The 19,838-nt window shown below is 46.4% G+C and overlaps 1 protein-coding gene across 1 annotated transcript in view; it reads right to left on the bottom strand.

Moving 5' to 3' along the window:
• Window positions 1-19,502, bottom strand: part of LOC111951790 (uncharacterized) — a 56,581-nt gene extending 37,079 nt beyond the window's left edge. Inside the window, 1 exon segment of the mRNA XM_023970004.2 lies at window positions 17,125-19,502. Coding sequence (XP_023825772.2) covers window positions 17,125-19,147 — 2,023 coding nt within the window. The 5' untranslated portion in view covers window positions 19,148-19,502.
• Between the last annotated feature and the right edge of the window lie 336 nt (window positions 19,503-19,838).

Genomic DNA, 19,838 nt, shown 5'->3' with positions numbered 1-19,838 from the left:
CTAAAACTCAAGGGGAGGGTCTGGGTGGGCATCTGTCCGCGGTGGCGGCTCCGGCCGCAGGACGAGGACACCACTCCACCATTGTCTTTGTCCCCCTCCTTAGCGTCCTCCGAGTGGCGATCCTTGCCCCCAACCCTGGTCTAGGAACTTCACACCGGTCCCCCTAGATAGCTCAGGACAGAGAGGTAGCTCAGGACAGAGAGGTAGCTCAGGACAGAGAGGTAGCTCAGGACAGAGAGGTAGCTCAGGACAGAGAGATAGCTCAGGACAGAGAGATAGCTCAGGACAGAGGGGCAGCTCAGGACAGACGGCCAGCTCAGGACAGAGGGGCAGCTCAGCGCAGCAGGACAGAGGGGCAGCTCAGGACAGAGGGGCAGCTCGGACTCGGCAACTCCGGACTGGGTGGCACTCCGGACTGCTGGCAGCTCCTGACTGAGTGGCAGCTCCTGACTGGGTGGGCAGCTCCTGACTGGGTGGCAGCTCCTGACTGGGTGGCAGCTCCTGACTGTAGGGCAGCTCATTGACTGTAGGGCAGCTCATGACTGTAGGGCAGCTCATGACTGTAGGGCAGCTCATGACTGTAGAGCAGCTCATAGACTGGAGGGCAGCTCATGACTGGAGGCAGCTCATGACTGGAGGGCAGCTCATACTGGAGGGCAGCTCGATGACTGGAGGCAGCTCATGACTGGAGGGCCAGCTCATGACTGTCTGCGACTCTGGCGGACTCCTGGCCGGCGGGCTCTGGCGGATCCTGGCCGCGGGCTCTGGCGGATCCTGGCCGGCGGGCTCTGGCGGATCCTGGCCGGCGGGCTCTGGCGGATCCTGCCGCGGGCTCTGGCCGGTCTGGCCGGCGGGCTCTGGCGGATCCTGGCCGGCGGGCTCTGGCGGATCCTGGCCGGCGGGCCTCTGGCGGATCCTGACCGGCGGGCTCTGGCGATCCTGGCCGGCGGGCTCTGGCGGATCCTGACCTGCGGGCTCTGGCGGATCCTGACCTGCGGGCTCTAGCGGATCCTGACCTGCGGGCCTCTGGCGGATCCTGGCCGGCGGGCTCTGGCGGATCCTGGCTGGCTGCCGGATCTTGCTGCTCATGGCTGGCTGACGGATCTTGCTGCTCATGGCGCTGGCTGACGGACTTGCTGCTCATGGCTGGCTGACGGATCTGGCTGCTCAATGGCTGGCTTGACGGGTCTGGCTGCTCATGGCTGGCTGACGGGGTCTGGCTGCTCATGGCTGGCTGACGGATCTTGGCTGGTCTCATGGCTGGCTGACGGATCTGGCTGCTCATGGCTGGCTGGCGATCTGGCTGCTCATGGCTGGCTGACGGATCTGGCTGCTCAGCTGGCTGACGATCTGGCTGCTCCATGGCTGCTGGACGGATCTGGCTGATCCTGTCTGGCGGAAGGCTCTGGCTGATCCTGTCTGGCGGAAGGCTCTGATGATCCTGTCTGGCGGAAGGCTCTGGCTGATCCTGTCTGGCGGAAGGCTCTGGCTGATCCTGTCTGGCGGAAGGCTCTGGCTGATCCTGTCTGGGGAAGGCTCTGGCTGATCCTGTCTGGCGGAAGGCTCTGGCTGTCCTGTCTGGCGGAAGGCTTTGGCTGATCCTGTCTGGCGGAAGGCTCTAGCGGCTCCTGTCTGGCGGACGGCTCTAGCGGCTCCTGTCTGGCGGACGGCTCTGAAGGCTCATGGCAGACGGGCGGCTTTGCAGGCCTCAGTACAGACGGGCGGCTTTGAAGGCTCAGTACAGACGGGCAGTTCATGCGGCGCTTTGCAGACGGACAGGTCAGACGGGTTGGGCAGACGGGCAGTTCAGGGCACCATTGGGCAGACGGGCAGTTTCAGGCCGCCGTTGGACAGACGGGCAGTTCAGGCGCCGTTGGACAGACGGGCAGTTCAGGCGCCGTTGGACAGACGGGCAGTTCAGGCGCCGTTGGGCCAGACGGGCAGTTCAGGCGCCGTTGGGCAGACGGCAGACCTCTGGCCGGCTGAGACGCACTGTAGGCCTGGTGCGCGGTGCCGGAACTGGAGGCACCGGGCTAAGGACACGCACCTTCAGGCTAGTGCGGGGAACAACAGGGCACAGTGGACTCTCAAGGCGTACTATAGCCCTGGTGCCTGATACCGGCACTGGTGGTACCGGGCTGAGGGCACGCACATCATGGCGAGTACGGGGAGAAGGAACAGTGCGTACAGGGCTCTGGAGACGCACATGAGGCTTGGTGCGTGGTTCCAGCACTGGTGGTACTAGGCTGGAGACACGCACCACAGGGAGAGTGCATGGAGGAGAACAGGGCTCTGAAGACGCACAGGAGGCTTGGTGCGTGGTACCAGCACTGGTGGTATTGGGCTGGGAACACGTATCTCAGGGCTAGTGCGGGGAGCAGTAACAGGACGCACAGGACTCTGGAGACGCACAGGAGGCTTGGTGCGTGGTGTAGGCACTGTCTTAACCAGACGGCTAGCACGCACCTCAGGACGAGTATGGAGAGCTGTTCCCAGTGACATTAACTCACCAATACGTTCATTCGGACGGATGCCGTGCCTCATGCACCAAACCAGTACATCCCTCATATCTTCTCCTTCAATTTCTCATTAACTCCTTTACTGTCTCTGCGTCACTCACCTGCTCCTTATGTAAAGCAGGAGGAGTTGGCTCAAGTCCCCTGACTGACCCAACTGTATTCCCGAGAGCCTCCCCCAAGAATTTTTGGGTTTGACTTGCGGCCTTCCAGCCTTGTTTCCGTGCTGCCTCCTCATATCGCCGCCTCTCCGCTTTCGCTGCCTCCAGCTCCGCCTTGGGGCCGGCGACACTCCTCTGGTTCTGCCCAGGGTCCTTCTCCGTCTAGGATTTCCTCCCATGTCCATTCCTCCTTGTACACCTGCTGCTGTCCGTTAACCGCTGCTTGATCCTTCGTTGGTGGGTGGTTCTGTAACGCTTGTTCTCCTCCTCTTCGTCCGAAGAGAGGAGTAGGGATCAGACCAACATGCAGCGGGTTTAGAAAACATAATGAATTTATTAAACGACGAGAGACGAACAACACTTGAAATAATACAAAATACAAAACGAAGAAAGCAGACCTGAACTAGAGAACTTACAAATAACACGAAGAACGCACGAACAGGTTAAGACTACAAACATAAACGCTACAGTCCCGTGTGGTACGCACATACATACAGACACGGAAGACAACCACCCACAAACAAACAGTGTGAAACCCCTACCTTTATATGGTTCCCAATCAGAGGAAACGTCAAACACCTGTCTCTGATTGAGAACCATATAAGGCTAATTACAAACCCTAAACATAGAAACACAAAACATAGAATACCCACCCCAACTCACCGCCCTGACCAACTAACAACATACAAAAATAACAGACAACAGGTCAGGAACGTGACACCATGAGTCTAAATATTCCTGTTACATTGCACAACCTTTAATGTTATGTCATAATTACGTAAAATTATGGCAAATTAGTTCGCCAAGAGAGCCAGGACGGCCCAAACTGTTGCATATACCCTGACTCTGCGTGCAATGAACGCAAGAGAAATGACACAATTTCACCTGGTTAATATTGCCTGCTAACCTGGATTTATTTTAGCTAAATATGCAGGTTTAAAATTAATAAATATATCTTGTGTATTGATTTTAAGAAAGGCATTGATGTTTATGGTTAAGTACACATTGGAGCAATGACAGTCATTGATTGATTGTTTTTTATAAGATAAGTTTAATGCTAGCTAGCAATTTACCTTAGCTTACTGCATTCGGGCACAGGCAGGCTCCTCGTGGAGTGCAATGTAATCAGGTGTTAGAGCATTGGACTAGTTAACTGTAAGGTTGCAAGATTGGATCCCCGAGCTGACAAGGTTAGGCAGACGAGCAGAACGTTCCTAGGCCGTCATTGAAAACAAAATGTGTTCTTAACTGACTTGCCTAGTTAAATAAAGATTAAATAAAGGTGTAAAAAAAAAAACGGCAAATCGCCGCCCCAAATAAATCTCAGCTAAGTAGCTAATGTAGCTAGCAAGTCCCTGTCTGTCTTTTCCACGTGGAAAAGGAGGTCGTTAGCTAGCTATATCCTTTCAGTGTCAGCGAATGGTCCTTTACAACATCCAAACAAAAGTTGTTCTGTGGCTGTCGTATTTTGGGGATTCTGAGGAGGATATCCTTCTTGCACAGATGGAGGAGGCATCAAAGGCCTCTGCAGTGGGAAGGGGGGGGGGGCAGTGAACCTCTTCCTTCATTGTTAGGCTCAAGAGTTTTCACACCTCTCACTTCACACTTCAGTGCTAATTTCAGTCAGATTCTTTCCTAGCAGCTTGGTAGCCTTATTTATTAAGCTTAATATAATAAGCTGGGTCCCATGCCACTGATAAACATTGTGCACTGCAACGGATCCCGGTGTATGATTGTACGGATCCACAGTTTTGAAGTCAAACGGTAAATTGTTTGCCTAGCAGCAGAATCGGGGCCTCTGACCTATGCTGAGAAGAGGTTCAGCATCTACCCAGATCTGAGTGCCGAGCTGCTGAAACAGAGGGCGACCTACAGCTAGGTGAGATCTCAGCTACGCAAGCTAAACCTGAGGTGCGGCTTCATCCATCCGACAAAACTCATCTTCATCTTCCAGAATACAACACACACGTTTTCCAATCCCAAGGAGGCTCAAGACTTCTTTGAGAAGCACATCAAGCCCAACACACAAGGAGACGATCCGACAGATCTAGGCTAACCCTAATTTGACAGGCTCAATACTCAGGTATGCTATCCATGCCCAATCATGCAGCCTGCCTATGGCTATGGTGCTGTCCTCAGCATAAGACAATTATGAGGACACCCCCTCAATTGGATATTATTGCTGAACATTGGACTTCATTATTATTATATTGCCTATTGTTCAGGACATTTAGACAATGATGACACCATGCCAATTAGTTAACAATGAACAATATTTTGAAGTGTCATACAGACTGGTGCTGCTTGCTTGTGTGGATACAGTGTATTGCATCCCTATATGGGTTAATGTGGCAATATAAATTGAAAGCTATTCCCCTAATATTTTTATTGTACTACCGTCAAGGATAGGTGGCCAGTCCCATATGGGCTACCGCACAATTCCTTTAAAAAAATGTCTGTCCACCTCCTTTTACGCTACTGAATTTATTTCCCAGGGAGGACTTGGGCTACAGGCCACGATTAATTATTGTGAAGATTATAGACTGTGTTTCTTGTACTGTGCTTTTATTTAGTATTTTTTTGTTTTTTTGTTTACATAGCATAGAGCACAAAAATGCTTTATACAAAATGACCTAAACATGTTTTAAGGTCATTTAAACCTTATTGCTAATAATAATGATAATAATGGATCAAGGGTTATTGCTTCTACAGCCATCCTATTTGACTGTCTAGGCTTGAATTTCTGTTTCATTTAGCCTACTGTTTCCTTTTCTTTCTTTCTTCATTACCCACCCTTACTCATCAATTCTGCAAACGTATGTTTAAAGGTCTGATAAATGGTTCCTTATATTATCTTTAACTAGTTTTTTATTTTTCAAATACCTTAAGATCTAAAAAAAAATATGCTGCTTAAGAGATTCCATATGTAAGGCTGCCACTCACTGTTATGCTGCAACCCTGTAATGATAGTGCAGGGTGGGGGGAACCGTGGAGGGGGGGCCTGGAGACGTCATTAATATTTTTTTATATTTTGTTTTACAATGGCAACGCTAGCTATTCGCTCTTGGAATTTGAAAGGCTGTAATAGTCTTATCAAACCTATAAAAAGCCCTGCATTTTATCACTGGAGACAATTTTTGTACACATCATTGCCTTTTATATAGCTCTGTTGGCTGGGAGTCTCTGACTGCCAGAAGGGCCCAACATTGTCTGCTATTTGTATATAAAGCAGCTCTCTAGAAACTCCCATACTACCTCACCTCACCTCACTTCTTAATTGGAAATCCAGCCATCGTCAGACTCGCTCTCAACACTGGCTGGTTGTAGAGGTTCCGTGGGTCTCCACAGAGTCCAGAAAGATTACTTTTATTTATTGTGCCCCTAGCGCATGGAATGACCTGCGGGTTACTTGGAGGCTTGACTCTGGTCTCGAATGGTCAGTTGGGAACTTTGATGAGGAATGTGGTGAAGGAGAACTGCACTTTTTTGATTGATGTGTAATTGTATCTGTCGCTTTTAATTCCATTTGTTGTATTGAGCCTGGTCATGTTCATTTATTGTTCCCAGGGTACCCTTGTAAATGAGACCCTGGTCTCAATGGGTTTTCCCTGGTTAAATAAAAGGTACAACATAAATTATAATAACCTTACAGCTGTCTTGATATCCTAGCAAGAAACCATATTGATATAGCAATGCTCCAAGAAACACACCTGGTCCAAAAGGACGCACATAGTATACAAACTATCTGCTTTTTCATCAGCCCCAAACAAAACTAAATGTGTAATCCTAACGATACATAAGAAACTCAAAGTCACCATCTTGGGTAAAGGTAAATGAGGACAATAAATTATAAACAGTTGAAATTGTTGTCATTGTTACATATTCGTACATATATACAATATACATTGTACATATTCTTGATTTATGATTGTGATGTTTACATTATTTCAAGTGTAACTTCAGTTTAACAAATGATTTAGTTATAGCGTGATACATGCGTTACACACAATGCAATCTCAAGGTACAGTATCAGAGGTCCCATTATTTAGAATGTTGCATGGGTAAGTTCACGGCACAGCTCATATCGTATGTTTTTTGACTGACAATTTCCTTTGTCCATCGTAGCTCGACTCACATTGAAAAATCACTAACTACATTTTAGGACACAAAATCTCCATTGTGTGTCTAAAGCCTTAAATTAATACTTTGGGATTTGGCAATGAAGCCCTTTATCTATTTCCCCAGAGTCAGATGAAATAGTGGACACCATTTGTAAGTCTCTGCATCCAGTATGAAGGAAGTTAGAGGTGGGTTTGTGAGCCAACACTAACTAGCGTTAGCGCAATGACTGGAAGTCCCATAGACTTTTAGTCATTGCGCTAATGCTAGTCAGCAACTTCCATCAAACTGCACACAGAAACATAAAAATGGTATCCACAAGCTCATCTGACTCTGGGGAAGTAGATAAGGACTTAATTGCCAAAACCCCAAAGTATCCCTTTAAAGTTAAAAAAGGTGTGACTTGCCTTGAGTTGTTTTTCATTGTCAATCACTCGCTACCGAAAGGATAAAGGACGAGATTGACAGACAGGATGTTCAGGTAGGAGGTAAAAATATGGCTTGAGGGTAAAGACAATGGGGGATAAGAGGGAGGGGAGAGAGTGAGAATGTAGTTAGGATGAGAACCCTGGTGTGTGACCAAGTGAAGTGGCAACCAGAATGTCTTATTGAGGTTTGATGGCCATATTTGCATATCTATTATCTTGCCTCATTTTTTACATTTTGTTTCATTACTCAGGTCTGAAGGGGTAAATGGTTCCTTATTTTGTGTTTTACTTTCTTTATTTTTTAGTACCTTAATAAGACCTAAAAAAAAATGTGCTTAAGCGATTCCATCTGTAAGGCCGCCACTCACCGCTATGTTGCAACCATGCAATGCAGTGGTTACCAACAGTTGATTGTGATCGACTGGTCGATCTCCAAGGCATTCCTAGTTGATCGCCAACATTTCTGTAAAAAACAACGATAAGCCTTGCGCCCTGTTGGTGGTAGGTGCACCCGATTCAGCTCCCCTGCACGCTGGGTTGGCAACATGTTCCCATTTTGAACCATATTTCTGAAGGTACAAACTGCCATCCCGGCGGGCCCAAGGGGAGCAAATCAAGTGCACTATAGGCCTACCATCGGCCAATCGGATAGTTCATTTTACCATATCTGCAGTAACGTATTCAGACGTAAAAGAAAGCTACCACAAAGTTGATACTGTGAGATTTCTAAACTTTTAAAACCATGACTAGAGATAGACTGTCAACGAATATAGCAAAAGAGAAAAGAGCTCAAAAAACAATCATACGCTCCCAAATATTGTGCATTAACGTAATCTGATATTTTTCGGGTGTGTAAACTGCACTCGCGCTTGGAAAGGGTTGTCACTAGTTACCACAGCCGCAAAGTCAAAATGGGCTATATCGTAGAAAGTCTTGAAAACAAAAATGTGCTTTTTAGTCTTCATTTAAGGTTAGCAGTGTGGTTAACTCTTTCCAGGCAGATCGTTCTAATTTCGGAATAATAGTTATGATTAACTGCCTTAAAGGTGCACTATGCTCCACCACTTCCTGGTTGCTAAAATTCTAATAGTTTGCCTAATTTCAGTTTATGTGATAAAACAAGCAAGTATAGTGTAGAAAATCATTGTACAATCTAAACCGCTGTCAAATATCTCGTCTATAACCAAAAATATTGTATTTTTGGTTATAACCGAAATTAAAATACGAAAAAACTAAACATAAGAACATGAAGTATAGAAATAGCGCACATAGAAACGATCTACCGCTTCTTAGACTTGCTTTCAATGAGAATGACAGATCTATAGTTGTTTGTGTTGTGCCCACCATCAGTTGAGACAGCATGCTCTTGAATAGAAGGTGGGTGTCATGTTTTGACTGATAAATGTACAAAAATTTGAATAAAATAGACATTTCAACTGGTAGCACAAAGATGGTTGGAGGTCCACACATCAGAGAATGTTGACTTGAATGGGAATATCAATTGTTTTAAATTATACTGACAATCCATAGGAAACCTATTGAAATCATAGAAATGTAATTTAAATATTGCATTTAAGTTGATGTTCATTGGTGGGTAGACCGGTGGCTATATTTGTGCAGTAGTTGGAAGTTAAAATGTCAATATTTTTTTTTATGATGTACCCACTATATTGCAGTGGTCTGAAGGGATTTCTCCATTCTATGAAATATATTTCTATGATTGAAATGACACCCACCCTGTATTCAAGACTATGCTGTGTCTCAACCGATGGCAGGCACAACACAATTACCTCAGATTATGTAAAATAGAGTATAAGCTACAACATATGCAAAATTAATAAAAAAATATGAGTTTACGAATGTTTTGATCATTTACGTTAAAGGTAAATAAATATACTTAAAAACATTTTTTTCAAGAAATTATAAAATAGTTTGAATATTTATCTTTTTCCATTGATAAAGATATGGATGTCTGATGGTAGGGTGGGGTATTACAAATGGGTCAACTTTTAGCACCTCTATCTCCTAAATGTTTTGGCAGTTAGGCCCAAAATGTCCCTTTCTGACCACTTCGACCATGCGCCAAAATGTATGGAAAGTTTCTTTCAAATCAAAAGGAATGCGGTCAAAAAGTGATTGAAATCAGATGGAACGACCCACACACAAACATACACAAGCACATACGCGCACGCATACTCGCAAGCACACATACACTCACAATGTGTTAACCCTTTTCTGACCCCCCTGCTACCGAATACCTAGGATAGGATAAAGTAATCCTTCTACCCCCCCCCCCCCCCCCTTAAAAGATTTAGATGCACTATTGTAAAGTGGCTGTTCCACTGGATTCATAAGGTGAATGCACCAATTGTAAGTCGCTCTGGATAAGAGCGTCTGCAAATGACTTAAATTGAAATGTTAAATGTACAGTGGTATTGGTGGTGGAGTAACAGCAAGAAGGGTTAATGAACTCTCAGCCAAAAAAAAAATCAATTAGTCAAAACCAGGTCAGAGAGAACGAGGGAGAGTAAGAGCTGAGCCCCGCGTACCAGAATACCACAATGTAGAGTACACACTGCATGGGACCAACAGGGCTGAACACACACACAACACACGCACACGCACACCACACACACACACCTCCCCTTTACCCAAACACACTTTCACTCTGTAACAGTCCAAATATATTTGATCTAATTTAGGCTCAGTGCTGTTCTAAAACCCAAACACAGTACTAACAGATTGTGTACATCTAGGCTAGTAGTCTGAAGGAGTAAGTCTAAGCCATTTTACGGCTAGGCGGTCACAGACAAAATGCCCTACTACAGGACTTAACCTGCATTCTAAAAGTCTGCCTTCAATTAGAAATCATTCCACAACCACACAACCTTCTAGGAACACACACAAACACCACTTCAGTGGAGAGAATGGATAACCATTGATTTTTATTTATATTTACCTTTATTTACTAGGCAAGTCAGTTAAGAACAAATTCTTATTTTCAATGACGGCCTAGGAACAGTGGGTTAACTCCTGTTCAGGGGCAGAACGACAATTTGTACCTTGTCAGCTCGGGGATTTGAACTTGCAACCTTTCGGTTACTAGTCCAACGCTCTAACCACTAGGCTACCTGCCGCCCCATTGACACTGTAAGTTAGAAGTTGCATATAGGCCTCACATATCAATGACAAAGACTGATTGATTAGGAAGTTTATTTTAAATGACTCCATTCACCAAACCCGTTAAATCCACCACTGTGTCAGCCTAGAAAGAAGCCGTTCTGCATACTGTGGCTAACTGGTGTTAACGTGCCTGTTTGCGAGGGCTATAGAGAGAGAAAGAGAGCGAGAAGAGAGAGAGAGAGAAAGAGAGCGAGAGAGAGAGCGAGAGAGAGAGAGCGAGAGAGAGAGAGGAGAGGGGGGGGGGAGGAGGAAACGTACACGCAGTGGACTCCAGATGTTGTCTCTCTGGGGGAAGGTGTCTGAGATCTGGAACTCTCTCCATCTCTCTCTCCTTTCCTCCTCTGTATGTGACATTAGCCATCTGTCTGGTTACAGAGACAGAGAGAGAGAAAGAGAAAAATAGTGATAGAGAGAGAGAGGACAGAGACAGAAAGAGAGAGAACGCGAGAGAAGCACCCTTATACTGCCCTCCCATACACTGCCTACAAAGAAACACATCTAAAACACACACACACACACACATTATGTGCACATTAGCCAGCACACACACAGCTGGGGCCTGTTCAGACTCAGACGCACACGCACACACACACACAGCTGGGGCTGGGTTCTGTTCCAGCTGAAGGCAGAAAGCTCTCTGGGGAGATGTCAGCTCACAACACCATGGATGGAGTTACAGCAGAACACACAATTTACACACTTACACAGACACAGCTGGAAAAGCTAAATGAGGTGTAGCAGTGCTTGTTTATTAGTGCTGATGTTGTCTCACCAGAGCCATGATGAAAGAGACTGACTCCTAGCGCATGAGCTAACGTAGTCATGTGCCGCTGGTGTGTGTGTGGAATTGAATCAAGTGGTGTAAAGTACTTAAGTAAAAATACTTTAAAGTACTACTTAAGTCGTTTTATGGAGCATCTGTTCTTTATTATTTATATTTTTGACTACTTTTACTTTACTACATTCCTAAAGAAAATAATGTACTTTTTACTTAATACATTATCCCTCACTAAACACAAATGCATCGTTTGTAAATTATGTCTGAGTGTGGGAGTGTGCACCTGGCTTTCCGTACATTTTAAAAACAAGAACATGGTGCCATCTGCTTTCCTTAATATAAGGAATTTGAAATTATTCATACTTTTACTTTTACTTTTGGTACTTAAGTATATTTTAGCAGTTACATTTACTTTTGATTCTTAAGTATATTTAGAACCAAATACTTTTACTCAAGTAGTATTTTACTTGGTGACTTTCACTTTTACAGGGAATAACCTTCTATTAAGGTATCTATACATTTGGGTATTTTTTCCACCACTGATTGAATCACACGTGAAATCCCTCTCGTAAGGTTGAGAAGTTGGATAAGACTTGACAGCGAGACATTCTAACTTCACAAAGCTATCACATCTAGGCACGTTATTGTCAGATCGCATAACTACTTTTGTCAGATAGATACCTTAAGGTATAAAATCAACATAAAAGACCTGATAGAATAGGAATAGGCACAGAGAGAGTAGGGACACATGTTGAGGTGGAGAGCAGGACTCCTAACCTTGAAGGGCTGTTCCCTTACAGCTACTACTGTACAGCCACACAGACAATGAGATTCCCCTTCCAAGATGGCCTCCCTCTAGTAAAACACAGCCAGCCAGCTTAGTGAGAATTTCTCTCCTGCAAAGCTTCTATATTTCCATATATTCTCATCTGGAGAAAATAAGGTTAGTGCAGCCACTTCTGCTCAGTAATTTAATACCCATGAAGTTTTCATTTTCTCTAGATGAATTATTAAATGTGACCTGCTGCTTGGCAGAGAGGTAGAGTAAAAGAGAGGTAGAAGAGAGGGAGTGTGAAAGAGAGGGAGGAGGAATGAGGTCAGATAGGGCTTCCAATTTATTGTTCCCATTCTTTCCCCTTTAATTTTCGTACTCTAACTCTTTCTCTCTCCCCCTCAGTCTCTCTCTCTAGCTCACGCACACCGTCTGTCCCCAGCCGTCCTCACACTATCTCAGATAGCAAACCATACTGTATAATTCCGATAGATCATCTATGGAATAAATGATGATATTACAAAATAGCTAAATTAAAAGGTTGACCATCAGATTATAACGTTAAATGCTATGTCTAGTTACAGTCTTTTCTATTGCATGTAGAATTTGGATGTGAGGGATTATAATCTATTCATTCATTTCTATGGGATTACCCAACCATGGGGTGTGTACCGTATTCTCCCCTCCCTCCCCATTTCCTCCTGTCCTCACCCTTTAAAGGGACAATCTGCAGTTGCTACATACATTTTGGGACTTATAAATTAATGATATGTACCCATTGATTCTTGAAGGATATGACTTAGAAATGTCTTAGTTCAACTGTCGTGCCCCGTCAGAACCAAAATATAAGATTGTTATACTTGAATGTTCGAAAACAAAGTAAATATAGATAAACACTATATAGCCTCAAAACATGGTTACAACTATTATTTTGATACCATGGATGGTCAGTCCTTGCATCCATAGCTCTGTCTATGAATTTGAGTGGTCACATTTCTCCAGCCCCATCCCTCAGCTTTTTACCCAAACAATGGCGGGGAGGGCGCTTCTATATAGTTTCAACTACTGATTGCCACATTAACAGATGGCATAATGGGAATTTCCGCTCATCTAATCTCTCTCTCTCTCTCCCTCTGCACAACTCAAAACCACAACCACAGTCATGAATGAATGTGCAGAGCTGAGTACGGAAAAGCAATACAGAAACATTTTTCTCTCGTTCTGATGTTTCTTGTGTTGCATTCACGTTCCTTATTTCTGCAGACAAATCGAAAGAGAGGGTGAGCGATAGAGAATATTTGCACTTTGCAGATGTAATCGCAGTGCGAGGCAGAGCCACAATAGGTAGATAGAGAGATTGTCTTTATATTACCAGTTGACCATTAGTGATGAGGACAATTTACAAAAAAACATCTGCTTGGGAGTACTCTACTTTCTCACCCTTTTGACCTTTCAATGACCCCTTTTTTCTCCTCATATACACTCATTTACTCAATAATATATATGTCTATCTCAAGAATGCACGCAGCTCTACTGTTTGAAGGACAAACGTCCCTGATGGATAAGTCTTTCACATTACAAGGAAATGCTGTGCTTGTAGGTTCCAAAAAGACACAACTCGACACGACTGTCTGACGTTATTCACAACGCGCACACAATATCTAGAACGTGTTAATGTCGCCATGTACCCAAGGCCGTGTAATCGGTGCAAAGTCAGGCACTTGTCTATCATGGGAACTAAAGTTTACCCACTACACAACCTCTCCAGGGCGGACTCACTGAAAGGCATGATAAAGACCATCACTTTTGACCTCCAGCCAAGATTACACCTGGAGCTTTACCCTCAGACAGGGGGTGGGCCCTGCTGACAGCCTCATCTCATCACCAAGGCGACCCCATCCTTAACTGATGGCTGACTACGCCATCACAAAGCCCCTCCTCCATCACCAGGCAGTATACAATATCTAGCCTAATGCACACTGACTCAATGCTTCTTAATCCTTCACTGGAACCACTGTGTGTGGATCTAAATACTGAACTCATTTCAAAATATAATCTACCATCTAGAGAATCAACTGCACCACAGATCATAATGCCCATCACACTATGGAAGAGCGTCTAGTTTGTCACGCGAATACTGACCTGGACTGGCATCACGCTGTGTGGAGTCTGAGTGGAAGCACTCCCAGGGAGGAACTAAGGAAGAGGAGGTGCCACTCAGCCATATATGGGCATGATAAAGATGGGTGATGTCTGGAATGACCATATATGGACCTTTACACGATGGGACTTCCCATAGCACCAAATATTGGCAACTAAATCATTTAAGGGCATAATTAATGGGGAGGAAAAGTCTTGCTTCACTAAGGGTGATACTAATGAACTGATTGAGCCTATTGGCATATCACATCTAATGATTTATGTAGGTTTACTAATTATGGATTATGAAGACGGTTGAGCAGAATATCTCAAACGGTTGAGATATTCCATATATCATGTTGTCAAATGTCAGAAATCATACTCAGATAGACATACTCCACGCAACCAAAATAACTGTTGAACCTGATGATTTCTACAATGCAAAATTATATAATCTCCCACTCTCATAAAGGACACACGACAGTACTGCTTCTTGGTCATATTTCACGAGGTGACTAAAACCTCATAATTATTTACATTTAAGTCACTTAGCAGACACTCTTATCTAAAGCAACTTACAGTAGTGACTGCATTCATTTTCCTAGTTTTTTCATACTGGTCCCCCACAGGATTTGAACCCACAACCCTGACATTGCAAGTGCCATGCTCTACCAACTGAGCTACAGCATTCGCTCAAGCACCCTTTTTTCAAGAAAGTGCCATTAAATGCAAATGTCCCCACTCCAGTGAAACCTTTCCTCCACTCCCTAACCGAGAAGGTAATCTTTCTGTGATTATGACCAAAACCCCCGTTGCCTAGCAACACACAATTAAGGAATATGCTTTCAGAGAGGCTTTGCAGGCCGTCCATTAACAGATGAAATTACCATTGCAACAAATGTCAGCCTCATGCACATGAATTTGTTGTGCTGAGCGTGTTTAACTTGAGCTAGTGTCATGGCTGCAGATTTTTACAGCAGAGAAAGCTAGCTAAACAGAAGGGGTCCTTTTGACATGAACAGAAGAAGCACCATACTTTTTCCTGAGACTAGACAGCTTTCATAAATCCATTTGTTCTCACACTGTAGTGGAGCTGTCATAGCCCATGGCTCCAGAACTGGGGGAATCCATGGATGCCAGCCTAGTCCAGAGAGAACTGAGTGAATCTGTGGATTAGCAGTGTTGTAAAAGGAGGATCTACAGGATTAAACCCTCTCTCTTCTCATTACAGTCACTCAGAGAAAAGACACAATTGTTGATCGGCATATTCAGTTGATTTCAGCAGCACAGCTAGGATGCCAACCAACCGGTAGAAATAAAACAGGCACAGCTCACAGCAGCTATCTCTTCATATTCATTTTTAATCAAACAGCTTTGATGATGAATCACACTTGTTGAAATCATAGCCTGTGCTGGTAATTTCTCACATCTTCCACATTTCTGTATCACCAACATTATTAGAGAGATAGATTTAACAATGTAGTTCATTTGAACATTCTCCACATAATTCCTTTTCATTCCCTACAATGGTCACGGCTGCACCTGAACAGGTCAAAGTGTATGCAACACAACACCCAGCCTACTGCTCCAGACCACTCCAATGTATCTCATTACCATGATGCAACAAGACCGTCATGTTTACTACAGTAGGGGCCGGGGGGAGAGGTGGTGCATGGCCATTACGGCTCTCCTCTACATTGCAGAGAGATATCTGCTGAAATAAAACGATAAGCAGGATGATGCTGTAAACTGCGACCACTCTTACACAACCCACCAGCCCACCAGCCCACCAACCCACCAACCCACCAGCCCACCAACCCACCAGGCCTGTAGATTATGGCAGATTTAACAAGTTTGCCCTTGCACTGTGTAGACAAGCTCCAAATGCCTTCGGATGAGGTGAAGGGAAGGGAATACAGCTCCTAAGCAAAAACTCACTCACACAGACAGACAGACAGACACACACAACATGCACGCATAAACTCATGGCTCCAATTCTCCCACTGTCTCCCACGTTTAACAGTGACCATGAAATACTGCCCACCCAGATTGGTTGGACAAAGACAGCTACAGACATGGAATGTTTATGCTTCAAAAGCAGCGTTGCTGCTGACGACAGCACACACCGTACCACATCACCCAGTCCTTACCCCACTCCCACACTCCACCTTGGTCATCAAAACCATTGCGTGTGACAAATACTAGCATGAAACAATACAGACGACAGCAAGAGTCGTAAAGTGTGCAAAGATGGCTGACAGTTGACACGTGAGAGTGTAAAACACATCACTCAGAAAGAGGAAAGTACTCTCAGAGCTTTTCAACAGGCACTCTGACTATAGATAACTAGGGCATGGGTTAAAGCCAGTCATACCCCCCCCCCAAAAAAAAAACACAGAATATGGATATAACTCAAGCTATTCACATAAAATATGGTAGCCTTTATATGAAACATCAAGTTGAGATGCTTATCCATTGTCAATACAATACACATCCACAGGTTAGCAACAGGCTGAGCTGCACACAGCCAACAGACTCAAATTATGTGAAAGCAGCAAAGAGATCAATTCATCTCAATCCACCGGAAAAGTATCTACAACACTTGAACGTTGAGTGGGAACCAGATAAATGGCCCATTTCAGCTCTTGGTTTAAGAGCACTGCAAAACAGTATCCTGTATTCGATTCATGCCAAATAGGTGTCATAAAGTGAGCAGTGTCGTAGCCTCACATATTCAACTATTATTTGAGAAAGGGGTTATCCACATGTCAAGGCTATCCTGACAAGGAAGGGTATAAAAGAATGAATCGTATTGAAAAACCACAATACCTAATTGTTGTCTTAGCTACAGTACAGAGTGAATGATTATATAACCAAAGCCCTCATTTCAAATAGAGAAAACGCAATAACTGCAACAAGAATGCAATGAAGAATGGCTCCTTTAGTAACCAATGAATGCACTACAGCCAAGAGACTAGGGGAGCGAAGGAAGAGGAGGGAATGCAGAAGGGATAAAAGTGTGCTTTACTTGTATCTGGTGATGCCATGGTGGAGACGATGACAGGTGGGCCGGTACGGCGGCTAAGCTTCTGGTTGGCGGCCATAGCACTCTGGCTCTGCATGGTGGTACCCACGGGCATCATGGCGCCATCAGACGGGGTGCCCCCAGCCTTGCGCATCATCTGAGGGCTGAGGTGGGGGCTGTGCATGGGCGACATGGGTTGCAGGCTGCGGTCCCGCTTCATCAGCTCCATGGGCACTGTGTAGTTGGTGGAGTATGCCTTCGGGGCCTGCTGAGGTGGCGGCAGGGCAGGCATGGACACTGGCATCTGCTGTTGTTGCATGGCTTGCATTGCAGCCCCTGACATCTGCTGGTGCTGGGGCATGGCAGCCATCATCTGTATGCCCGGATGCATAGGGACACCCGGGTGTTGGGAGTATGCAGACACGGGCCGGGACTGGACAGGGACCATGGCGCCACTGTAGGGCCCCGGGGTACGAGGTCCTGGGTAGCCCTGGGTGGTTTCTAGGAGGTGCTGAGAGGGAGCGCTGTTGGGCCTCCTGGCCATGGCCTCGGCCATTGCGGGGGAGATGGTCTGCATGACACCAGGGGTCTGTGGTGGCATCAGCCGTGGATCCATGCCCATTGCCATGGCCTGCTGATGATGTTGGTGCTGCTGTTGCTGCTGCTGTTGGAGGTACATGTCAGAGCGGTGGCTGAAACTGTTGGAGCGGCCCCGCATGGGGGCCTGTTGCTGGGTCGTGGGTGTAGGCTCCAAGGGCCTCTTGACACTGATGGCTACCCGCGACAGCACCCGCGCCTGCCCTAAATTGGGAGCCACAGAGCGCACGTCATTCTCTTCCATGACTGCCAGCATACCGGTTGTGTCAAAGCCCTGCTGGATGAGTGAGGAGATGGTACTCTCTGAGAGACCCTCATTGCGAAGCAGAGCCAGGAACTCTGGGTCGGTGTTCCTCTTGTGATCCACTGAGGCTGCAGGCGTCTGGTGGGCTGTGGGAGGTGGAGGGGGGAGGGCTACAGGGGCAGGTGGGATAGGAAGAGGGGCAGGAACAGGTGCAGGAACAGGGGAGGCGAGAGGAGGGTTGGGGTTGTAGACCTGCATGTTGGGCTGCGGAGCTTGTTGTTGTTGAACGCTGTAGGGCAATGTGCACTCCTGCCTTATCATCATACCTCGCTGCTGCATGCTCCCATCCAGCCCCTGAGTGTTAGGGTCCACCACCAGGCAGGTGGCTGCGGGCTGCTGCTGCCGATTGTCCAGCGGACGGCCGTTGATGTCGGTGTAGACCGGCTGTCCAGCTAGAGGGGGTGGCTCAGATGCGTACCGAGGCGAAGATGGTTGTTCCATCCCATAGTGAGCAGGAGAGCGCTGGCCATCTGGCATCATCTTGGCAGCGGCAGCTACAGCTGCAGGCTGACTGTAAACCTGGTTCATGCCATGGGCAGTTGGCGGAGGAGGGGGAGGAGGAAGAGGAGAAGCCGATGAAGGACCCGGAGGTCCGGGCCTCCCTCCCTGTCCCTGGTCCCATGGCAGCCGTCCCACTGGGTTCATCCCATAGTGGGACGGGGATCTGTTGAGCGGGTGAGGCTGTGGCTGCTGCTCCACCCGGTAGAAGCCCCGGGGATCCTCCGGTGGTCGGGGAGCCATAGCAGGGTCATGGGGATAATATTCCTGTGAGACGACGGATCCTTGGTGACTATGAGCCATGGTTGGACGGTCGTAGTGGTTTAGCTCAGGGACTGAGCCCTTTCTCATTTCCCGGGGATCAGCAGCGTAGCCCTGCTGGCTGTACAGAGAGTCATGGTAGGAGTAGGGGTCTCGTTTCAGATCCAGGTCAGGAGGGCGCACCCCAGGGGGTGGCTCGTAGTAACCTCCTCTGTCTCCCCTGTAAGACAGCGAGTTCCGTCGGCCCACAATCCTGCCTTGGTGGTCGTAAACGCTTTCTCCCCCGGCCCACTGCCCCTCATTCCCCCCCAGGGTGTCCCAACTGTGGGAGCGACCGATATTCAACTGCTTGCTGGTGACGAGCATTGGAGAGAAAAAAACAGAAGACAGCTTTACAGAGGAAAAAAAACAAGCAGGAGTAGTTGGTGTTTTCTTTCAAGTGTTCAGTTACACTTTACATCAAGAGTGGAAATGAAGGAGGGAGGACGGAGGAGGAGGAGAAAGAGATGAAGCAGTGGGGTGTATCGTTTCACCTGATATCCAGCTGTAAGGTTTTTGGCTCTCCTGAGGTCCTTGCTATCAGGTAGCTCCCCCTTGACAGGCAATCCTTGAATAATTAATCTCTGGAAATATTATTGCTGGTGGTGAGAAGGGATAGAGGACACCACACACACATACTGTGCAACTGTTGCAAAGGCAGCAGCAGCTACTCCACTGAACCACAATGACAGGGTCCGTGCTTGTGCTGGCCACCAACTGTGTAGGCTACCCGACACGGTGAGAGGAGGAAAAAACTAGAAAGGAGGGAATATTAGAGGGGGTGGGATGGGAGAGGGTCGTAGGCAGGGGCTTGTAATAATCCAGTAGGGTTTTATCCTTCCCCTACTCTGGGACACTTTAGTCGCTCTGGCGATTGCTATGAGGGATTACCGTCTATATAAAGCCTGATTAATTCCACTGCCCATCGTGACGTCACGTGAACCAGATAAAACATATCTCTGATTATTCTGCCCATTTACGAGGGGGCACACCTTCATCCACATCCGTTGCCCGGGAC

Source organism: Salvelinus sp. IW2-2015, linkage group LG25 (genome assembly GCF_002910315.2).
Source record: "Salvelinus sp. IW2-2015 linkage group LG25, ASM291031v2, whole genome shotgun sequence".
Taxonomy (NCBI): Eukaryota; Metazoa; Chordata; class Actinopteri; order Salmoniformes; family Salmonidae; genus Salvelinus; species Salvelinus sp. IW2-2015.
Note: the sequence above shows the minus strand (reverse complement) of the source record. Positions and strands in the feature narration are given on the sequence as shown.